This window comes from Sardina pilchardus, chromosome 13 (assembly GCF_963854185.1).
Source record: "Sardina pilchardus chromosome 13, fSarPil1.1, whole genome shotgun sequence".
Classification (NCBI taxonomy): Eukaryota; Metazoa; Chordata; class Actinopteri; order Clupeiformes; family Clupeidae; genus Sardina; species Sardina pilchardus.
The window spans coordinates 9337018-9347720 of record NC_085006.1 but is presented as its reverse complement, the minus strand read 5'-3'; the positions used below and the strand labels follow the sequence as shown (position 1 = coordinate 9347720).

At 44.7% G+C, this 10703-nt stretch overlaps 1 protein-coding gene across 1 annotated transcript; it reads right to left on the bottom strand.

Annotated features, from left to right (window-relative positions):
- Positions 1-141: 141 nt before the first annotated feature.
- ccdc92ba (coiled-coil domain containing 92Ba) lies at positions 142-9378 on the bottom strand. Its single transcript, XM_062553243.1, has 5 exons — positions 9311-9378; positions 9045-9191; positions 8334-8480; positions 6160-6207; positions 142-3875 (listed from the first exon to the last, which is right to left on the bottom strand). Exons 3-5 carry the CDS (start codon positions 8461-8463, stop codon positions 3175-3177), a joined length of 879 nt encoding a protein of 292 aa, XP_062409227.1. The 5' UTR covers positions 8464-8480; positions 9045-9191; positions 9311-9378; the 3' UTR covers positions 142-3174.
- Positions 9379-10703: the final 1325 nt, after the last annotated feature.

Genomic DNA, 10703 nt, shown 5'->3' with positions numbered 1-10703 from the left:
TGTCGACACGAAAAGAGGCATCTGCATTATTAACAATAATAATTCTGCATTATTAACAACAATAATAATTAATAACAATAACAGTAATGCATTTGTCGAATATTATGCTAGGGAATAAAACACGCATTATACTGCTTTGTCAGTGTTAAGCTGTTTACTGCATATCTTGCCTGTGCAAAAACAACTACAATGCAAATTATTGCTAGAAAACAATACACAGACTCTGCATTGTGTGAACTGTTTTTGGTTATGATTCGGACCCATATCCATCCAAAATTACATTTTGAATGTCACATTACCCGTGTTCAATCAGAACTGGCTGAGTATTTATTGTCCATCACTTAAGAGGAAGACTGAAGAGCAAGTGACGTAATCTTCAACTGAACAGCACATTTGACATAGGATGTGACAATCATGACATACATTCCTTAATGAAAGAATTAATATTAAACCAAAAATCCAACCCATTCAGCATGAAGTTCTCTTACCAGACAACATGCATCAGTCATACTTGAGGTCATTAAAAAATCTTCCTATTAAAGAAAAAAAGACATGGAGACTACAGAAAACTCTAAATCAAATAGGCCTTCAATGTAACAAAGGAACATATTACAACATTTAGTTTGTTAATAATCAATGCAAAGAGCTTGCACTGAAAGCAGTGATAGAAAACTACATCTGCAAAAGAGCATATAAAGCTTCTGAAACAGTGCAACCATTTTAGTGCCTTCTTTGTGCAAGTCATGCAGAGCTTTCACCAGGCTGATTACTTGTTTACCAAAAAAAGAATAGTTTTAGCTGCATAGCTAGACCACTTAAACATCTGTGATGCTACACACCATAAAGCCAAAGACATGAACTTTGTATACCAACATGTAAAAACAACTCAAAGTTCCTGTCCTAGAATGACCTAATTTGAAAATATTAAGCTGTCAAAAGACAGCTTTTCTGCCCTAAAAGACACCTGTTCTTTCTGTTACACTCCAGTTAGTCAGTGCAATCAGTCATCTCAGATTTCATCAAATAAAAACTAGTTTTCATGTGTGAGAAGAAACCAAAATTACATAATGACAAACGTTTACAAAATCCTGCATCCTTATGCATTTCTATATCATAATTAGTGTAGTAAGTAGTATCAAAATGATTTCCTTTAGTAATACGGATATAACTGATATAACAATCACTGACATTAGTATATACGGCCTAGTGAGTATATAAGGCTCTGTGTTCTATCATATATAACTGCACATTGATCAGCACACTCACACAGCACAAGATCACATCCTGGTCTAAGAAAACCACAACAAACCTAAATGGTGACCCACTCTTCAGCTTGTTGAGCTTCTGGCGGTTATATTGTTTCTGTAATTGCATTAATTGTATATTAATTTAGCGACTGCAGATCTGTATTGTTCATCCAGCCTTTGGAATACATCATTTTGAATACTTGTTTTCACTACTGTTAATAAAAATGAGCTATCATAGACAGCCAACAGCCTCATCAGCGTCTGTGTGTCGAGACTTGTTATTGCACTAACTAACCATTGGAGGGCATAATTTATCAGCGAGATGAGAAATTGTTCATGTTCATTCCTACTTGCTTACAGGGATATTTTAACGCCATCTGAGATGACAATTTGTGCACTGGGCCCACAGTTGCCAAGCAGTGTGGATTTTAACTTCTGTAACAACAAACATGATTTAAGTTTAACAGAGCAAGTTTTTTCAATGGCATTGATGGTACCATAAACACATTTTCTGTATGGTCCTTAATCCCTGAGGGCAGTCCTCCCATTATCACTATAAACACACAAACACACAGGGACTCACATACATAAACAGTTTTTGTGTATACACACCACACACAGACTAAATGTAGTGGATAACAGCCTTCTACTCAAGCCCATACAGCTCACGTGATAAACGGCACACCAGTTTCCAACTGCTCTTGTCTAATCAAGGAGCCTTTCCGTGAGACATACATTTCTGCCAATTCAGTGGACATCTCCAGGATACTGCTGGCCTTTTAGAAACCACTGCTTCGTATACAAGGCCACGCTAAATGTACTGTCTGTTCAAACCACAACCTGGCAAACAGCAAGTTAAGACAAGCAATCTAGCAAGAGTGAAACACTGAGACACTTTAAAATGCTCAGCTGCACTGATTTCCGTAGTCAAACAAATTATCCAGATGAAAAGACGCTTGTAAATGCTCTGGCATGAACACATCTGAAGTCTAGACAATGAAATAGTGCCAACCATTCAAAGTCCATCTAATACCTCAGCCCATGTAAAGGAATACTTTACCCCTTTCACCATTTCCATTGATTTCATGTTATATTTTCCAACAGCACTTTTACAGTGCGCAACATTTACCTGTTTTGTAAGCTGTACAGTAGTTACATTTTGGTATAATGTAGACTAGCTCCAGAAGGTCAACTGTTAGCACAAGATGCTAACTAACATCTCCAAGGTCATAGGTTTGTCACTTGGGTGCACATGAGTACACATACTAATGAGAATGTAAAGTTCTCAGGCACTGTGCCAGAACTCAGGCATGGACCAGGTTACTTTATATTTGACATAATTTTACATAATGACTTAATTTCTGATCATTTCAGGCACAGAAATCTTGCTTCAAGCTTTGATATCTACACTATACTTTAACTCGCTGGAGAGCCGTGTCCAATGAATGAATAAAATTGGTGAAGCAGGCCCATTACTTCCTTACTTCTTCGGATAAGTATGCCCTCGGACACTTTCTCTTCATTAATGCCAGGCTGAGGGCTGATGTGCTTCGGAAACAGTTTGCAAATATTATCACAATAGCTGAAATCTAAGGCTGTGAGTCACTGAGGAGCTTGAGGACTGAGGACTTCCTGTCATGTCACCAACAAACAGGAGAAAGAAGCTGCATCTCTGAACTGGACATATGCTGACCATGTGGACAAAACATAAGCAGGAAATCAGTCTAAACAATAAATAATCTAGGCCAAAGTATTGCCTTGAATAAATCTAAATATCTTAATATGACATAAAACCTACCAAACAAACATAAAGGAGTCATATTGCAAACAATTCTCTAATACGTCAAGGTGCAAGACCGAGGTAAACAATATAAATAGAAGCAGTCCTTAAGATAATGTAAAGAGGTGGTTATTTAAAGCAGGCTATTTATTCCGCCTTGCTCTCAGCCGCAATGGTGGCTGTCGGGGGCGGCGCTGCTAAGATAGGGGCCACCCGGCCTGGGACCTCAGCATCCACTAGATCCTCCAGAGGCAGTCTGAGCCCGTGGCGGCTCCGGGCCCTGTGTCTGTGCGGGTAGAAGAAGAGCGCTGGGTCGGGCATGGCTTTGGGCTCCTCTGGGCCCGTCACCTTCTCGCGCGGCACACACTCCCTGGCCCGCTCGGCCCGGATGTGCGTCGTTGCCAAGTGCTTGCTGCCAGCGCTGCGTCGCTTGGGCTTCGCCACCGCGCCGCTGGGGCCGGGTGAGGCGGATCCCGTGGGTTCCTGAGGGTCCTGGTGAGTGACCCGCTGCCTGTGGTGGTGATGGTGGTGCTGCTGCTGCTGCTGTTGCTGCTGATGCTGATGCTTGAGTTTCTTTCTGGCCGAGTGCAGCTGCATGGACAGGTAGGTGGCGGCCTCCGTCTGCTTCTGCAGTTCAGTGGTGAGCACGGTGCTGCGGTGGCTGTGCTTCTTCAGGTCCTCCAGGAAGTTGCGCTCCTTGCCCTTCAGGCTGGCCCTCAGGGCGCCCACCAGCGCCCCCCTGTGGCACAGCTCATTCTGCAGCTCCTCCAGGGTGCTGTGCTGCTTGGCTAGACGCCCCTCCACCTCTTGGCAGCGTCCCTCCAGCATCTCCTCCTCCTCCAGCGCATCTGTCTCACACACACACACACACACACCATTCATTTACACACATAAGTACACACACACACACACACACACACACATACACAAACATGCATACACACAAACACATATCAGCTTAATACACACAGTTGCAAAAACAAATGCATGCACACGTGCGTGCACAAACACATACAGCACATGAGTACATACATGAGAGATGTGCACAGCACCTTAATAGGCAATAATGCCCATGTCTGCATTGTGTTCCACAGACTACAGAGTGGGCAAACAACAGACCACATCCCCTGGGGACACAGACAGCACTGCACAGATGTCACATATGATCCCATCAATCAGGGCTGTGTGCAGCAGACGATCCAGGCTGCACAGGTTTGCAGCTCACTGTGCCTTGAAAGAACACATCTGACTGATGCTCGTGTGGAAAAACAGACAAAAGGCAGAGGCGATGGATTGAGCGCTTATGTGGGTGGATTACAGAATTCACAGGCAAATCCCAGCCAGACTATGTGAACTATGGTCACTGTAGCAATTGCCATCTGGCAGGGGTCTGGTCGAAAAATGACCAGAATTAGACTCAGCCAGTCATGTTGCCACAGATCAACATGGTAGGTGATGAAGAGTCAATGTCCTCATCAGCTTTTTGTCTGTAAACACTCCATTTCAGCTCACAGTAATGGAAAACGACACAGCTAACCGTACTCCTAATGGCGCATAATATTTTAAGACTGCTTAAGTAATGTAACTGCAAGAGAGCACAATAAGAGCACATCCATCTGGAAAAAAAACCCCTAAATATTTTTTGTTCATTTGATGACAAAATGTTTTATTGTCTATCCTCAAGAGAAATTATCCTGGGGCTTATCGGGGCTGAGCCAGCTTTCACAAGAAAGGCATGACATAACCTCAGGAGATACAAAATGGAAAGGAATATCAAGGGCCAGTGAATGAGATATGAGAGACAGACGGCTGCTGTCATTTAGGTATCCTCAATCTGCACAATGCAATTACGTGACTAACAGCTCAGATAAACAGCGTTCAGTAGGTTTCCCATCTCTCTATGACTCACCAGAGGCACCATGATGGAATCATCATCATCTAGGTCCCTTATAATGAGGTCCTTGGAGCATGACAATTACCATCTTACAGAACGCATCCCAATTTCAGCAAATCTCATAAGCTGTTTGACCCCGAAAATGAAGAAAACCAAAAGTATTTTCTGCAGTGTCTCACGTCTCTCAGCCCAGCACTTCTCTGTGGTTGGGCTCGACCCAGGGCTGGACAGCCCGGGGCCTGCTTTACATTCTCCCCCTACACCTGCCCACCAGAATGGATGACCACAGCAGAGATGAGGTCATCCACCCAGTACGGAAAATGCAGCGCAATCTGATCATCCTTCTTGCTCACTCACTCCTCCGTTTCCCCCCGCCCCAACCCTCTCCTGATTCCAGCGTCTTTTCTTTCCCTGTAGTGACTGGCTTTCACAAATTTACTGCTGTTAGTTTTTCTAACTCCTTCTCTTCTCACCCACCCATCTGCATTTGTCATCTGTGTCTCTTTTTTCTCTGATTGCCCTCTCTCTCCATCTCTCTCTATCTATCTCTCTGTCTCTCTCTCTGTCTCTCTTCCTCTGCCCCCCACACCGCCCCTTGCTCTGCCCGCCTCTTCAGTCTCAGCATAAAAAAACAAGTGGTAATTGGATACCCCCAGTGGGACTGCTCGGAAAACGAGAGGACAGGACGAGAAAACTGTGCATCGATCTGTGGGGGCAGGAATGGAGGGATGGACAGATGGATGGATGGATGGAAATACGAGGAGGAGGGGATGGTGATGTGGGACAATGAGATGTCAGACCATGGACATGCGGAGTCTGTGAGCTGCTGAAGGTCCAGTCCCCCCAGGTTTTAGCACCGGGGGAAACTGGGAGGTTTGTTAAATGAATTTAGTGTCAGATGATGTGCTATGAAATGTAGGCATTACACATAAATCTGAACTTAATCACCACACGAGCAGCCCTATCGACAGTATGTGAGAGATTATCTGAAGCTGTGTCTATTTTGGAGCTGGCATCGTTTGCACTGTTATTGTTGGAGTATTACACCAGATGTCATAGCTTGGCTGCCATCAGTGCCCGTTTCATCATCTGTCCCTGATTCGCCGGCCACAAGAGCAAGAGTAGGGCGATGAAAACAATAGCTGTATGTAGGGTGGCCGCGGTCATTCCTCACACTGACACAGAGCTGACACTTTCATAACACAAACAGACCATAGAAAGGAACACTTTGTACCCACCTGCTTGAGATCGTCCTGGTGGCTTCGAATTCAGCTCACAGGTCAGCTCTGCAGAGACACCAGTAAAACAACAGAATAGGGTGTTTGCCTTATAGTACACAATATGAATACTGCACTGTCATAATTTACCAATGTATTAGCCGCCGCTTATACATTGATTTTGCAAAATGTCTTCAGCTATTAGGTTAATACACGGGAAGAATTAATATGGTTAATATTATTTTGCTTCTTTTAACTTGCATAAAACACTGTTATGCAGCTAATACACAGGAAATTACTGTAGTGCAAACACTGTTCAGCAGATCTAGGTTGTCAATTTAACTGTGCCATTGAATTTATAGAAATGTGGTGTTACATCATTTGTTGACAGAAGTCTTACATTCAAGATAGCTGACACAAATGCACTGAATCTATTGAACTTCAGGATACAGCAATAAGCAAGTTATGTTCCTTTTAAACTTAGGTTCTGTCCCGTTGCCTTTTTATGGCTGTGTTAAATTGGATTGCAGGCTGGCTTTGTGGTGTGTTGAATCACACTAGATTGTATTTCTGATCGCTCAGCAGTCCCAATGCGGGAGAGATCTTTATCACTCTTGGCCTTCCCTGCAGTGCACAGCACCGAAAAAAATAAACATGAAAAGGTTTTCACCAGGGAAGAGGGAGAGAGAGAGTGAGAGAGAGAGAGGGAGAGAGACAGGGAGAGAGAAAGAGAGAGAGAGAGAGAGCAAGAGATCAGCAACCCTCACCGCTCTCTGCTGGCTCAGTGCACCCTCACCAGAGCCGCAGGGGCAACAGATGAGCCCTTATACCGTATGACTCAAAGCAAAGGGGGAACAAAAGCCTCTCACTGCCAGGAAGCTATTGACCCATGCTTCTCTCTCTCTCTGTAGTCCCTTGTTGCGTGAGGGAATCGCATCACCTGCCGCCGCGTCCAGACTCAGACGGGAGATTACACCGCAGTCTGGACGTATAACTTGGCCGGCACAGAGGGCCAGACACGTGGCCAGGACGCCAGGGCCGGGGTGTGGCGCGTGGCGCTCGCCTCCGTAATGGACGCTGGCTGCACGGGAGGACAAGCGCATGTATCATTCATGCAGCGCAGCGCTGTGCTGTGCAGCCTCTTAGCCTCTGCCATGTGTTTGTGCCACCCGGAGGGGGGGGGGGGGGGGGGGGGGGGGGATAGTGCTCAGCGTGAGGTGCCTCTCCCACATGGGCCTGAGTGGCATAAGCTCCTCTCACCCACAGCCACAACCACAGCGTGCAGCACGGCACGCACAGGAGCAGGGTAGTCTGGGGTGATATATATATATAGCCAGAGGACTGTGGAGAATAATGTTGAATTGTAAAGTGAGGAGAGGATGTGTATGAGAAACTGGTGGGTCTTTGTGAGTGAGTGAGTGAGTGAGTGAGTGAGTGAGTGAGTGAGTGAGTGAGGGAGAGAGTAAGGAAGTGTGTGTTGTGTGCGTGCGTGTACTGTATATGTGAGGATGTAGGTATTCTCACAACTGTTTGTGTGTGCAGCAATATGCGATTGCGTGAGTGTGTGCATGTGTGTGTGTGTGTGTGTGTGTGTGTGTGTGTGTGTGTGTGTGTGTGTGTGTGTGTGTGTGTGTGTGAGTGTGCGGGTGTGTGTGTGTGACCGCTGATATGTTGCTGATAACCTTTTTTATTATGTGGGATATTAACTGCAGAGATACCGCATTATCTCCTTATGAAAAATCAAAACAATCCCCTCTGCATTAATGGCTCTGCAGCAGAGACAGTCTCCATTAGCGCCAGCCACTGTTTTAATTCCCTCAGACACTAGGCACTGAGCTTTCGACTCCACTACAGCATACATAAGCACTGAGGATCTGAGGGCTGCACAGGCAGGAGACAGAATGCGTCTACGCAGAATACGAATGTGCCTGTCTGTGTGATGGTGGCAACAAATTCTGTGTATGAGTGTGTATCAGTTTGTGTTTACGTGTGCAGTGAAAGACACTGTTTATGTGTGTGTGCTTGTGTGTGTGTGTGTGTGTGTGTGTGTGTGTGTGTGTGTGTGTTTACATGTGCTGAGAAAGACACTGTTTGTGTGTGTGTGTGTGTGTGTGTGTGTGTGTGTGTGTGTGTGTGTGTGTGTGTGTGTGTGTGTGTGTGTGTCCATGCAAGACGCAGGTGTGAGGCTGACTGACCTGTGCAGCGCTTCTCCAGGCTGAGGATCTCCAAGTGCAGGCCATGCAGCAGTGTGAGCTGTTCCTGCCGCAGAAAGGTGATGCTCCTCTCCACGCTCTCCACCTGTCGGGCCAAGGAGTTGCTCTCCATGACGGCCTGTGTGCTGCCTACCTCACAAGGACAAATTTGGGGTGACTCAAGTGAAATGTGTTGCATCTCACGCAGCTGCATACCAGTATACTATTAATACTGTTTTAATTTGTGATGCACAGTACAAGAATGCCCCATCTGTCTTAACCTTTATGGAGCCATGGGGAAACAGCTGGAATTGCACCACCATCTGTTCAGTACTGTCAACACCTTTGACGTCTATTGAAAGAGCAAAAAATGTGTGTGCATAGGCTATCTGAGAAGTACTATCAGGGAACAGGCGTTTTGGAAAGTTAGTACAGTCCAATCGAATTCACAGAAAGTAGGCCTATAGGTTCCATTAACTAAATTTAGCATCACAGCACGATCACAACTGGCAGGTGCCAAGGCTAACTTTCACAATTCTAGGCCTTACAACTGTATCAAGTGTAATGTGAAAAAGAATAATACCAAATATTACTTTACAAGTAATCTGATATAGTAGTAGACAGATTCGTTGTCTATACCTTGATGTAAACATCAAGCACACAACGATTAAAAATCCAAAATTCAGAAGAGCGTAAAATAGGCTTTTTACGTACCGTTGTTGCCTATGTATTTTCTTGTAGACAGCGTCCTCCACGATTATTCACTGGCTCAGTGAATTCAAGGATTTAGTATATTCGAAATCCTACTGACAGAATATTTTCTAAAAGATGGTCGCATCATGCCGAGCCTTTTGGAGACGCCTGTACAAGGAAGTGAGGCGCAGCATCAATCGATACGCCTCCAAATGGTACACCAACCTCCCAGCATCCGTGTACCTTACAATTGCCTGAAAAATCTGATGACAGTGTCGTTGCTTTACCAGAATGTTCCAGCCATGACTAAAGATTAAGCATTATACTGTCACAAAAAAAGAACCTCCATAAATCCTCCATGAACCATCCGCATCCCTCCGCACTTAATTCGGGCACCCCCTGTTTCCTTTGCTACAGATGCCTAGTGCACAAAGATGGGACGACGACAACAACGTATCGTGACCGGAACGCACGAGACGATTTCTCCACAGCGGAGTGGCTGATTGGACACGCAGCAACTCCTCCTCCCACGCTGTACCGACACTCCTCTTATGATCGATGGACCTCCCTATTAGCGTGGTGCAGACTGTGCATTTATTTAAAATGAGGAGTTAGCCAAATGCAGTCTGTGTCACCTTTTAAGCCCTTGGAGACTCGAGAGGAAGGGTACATAGCGCTCTACATAGCCTAGAAATAAGACCCTTATATTTTGGGACAAATGGAGTCTTTTGGAATTGCTAGAGTATTTGGGACATGCTATATAAATACTACAAGACTGTACTATAGGATCACTATAGAGGGTGTGTATGTTATTGAGGTGGTACGAAACACCAGAAGTAGCCTATATTATACATTATCATATAGCTATAGACATCTATTACCAGTTATTTTTCTGTTGTATGTGTGTGTGTGTGTGTGTGTGTGTGTGTGTGTGTGTGTGTGTGTGTGTGTGTGTGTGTGTGTGTGTGTGTGTGAGAGAGAGAGAGAGAGAGAGAGAGAGAGAGAGAGAGAGAGAGAGAGGGAGAGCCAGTGTGTGTGGGTCATGTGTGGGTCAAATAAGGGATACATTTATCAGTCTCTGACTCTGTATAGTGACATGAGTTTTGTCAAGGGAACTCCCTCTAAAAAAGAAGTCAGTCTCTGGCACAAAAGAAACAAATTATAAGAATCCTTAGAGAAACAATTTGGATTTGGGTGCTCGGGCGCTAATTAGGCTCATCACTTTGGCTACCTCTGGTGAATATGCAATGCAGCTACGCTAGATTAATAATGGAGTGAAATTCTCTGCAGGAATCTAACTCAACTGGAATGATGATGTGTGAGGTAACTCAAGGTTGTTGGATAGTCAGACACTGATATGCACATGCTCCCTTGTTATAGGGATGCAGCCATACTACTACTGCAACCTTTCAGGGGTCAGCTGTGGAGCAGATATCACATGAAATGAATTAGTCTGAACAATGGACAGCTCAGCACAGGCGACTGAAACCATCTGGCCACTGAATGGTACCTGTCCATATCAAGAAGTCCTTACACATAAAAAAAATTAGAAAGGAAGACACAGCATCGCATATGCTGCACTGTGGTCCAGCAATTTAGAGTGTGTATGGTTTTCTAATGATGTTTTTTCAGTTATTTCAAAAATAGGATATAGTCCTGTAATTCTTCAGAATAAATAAG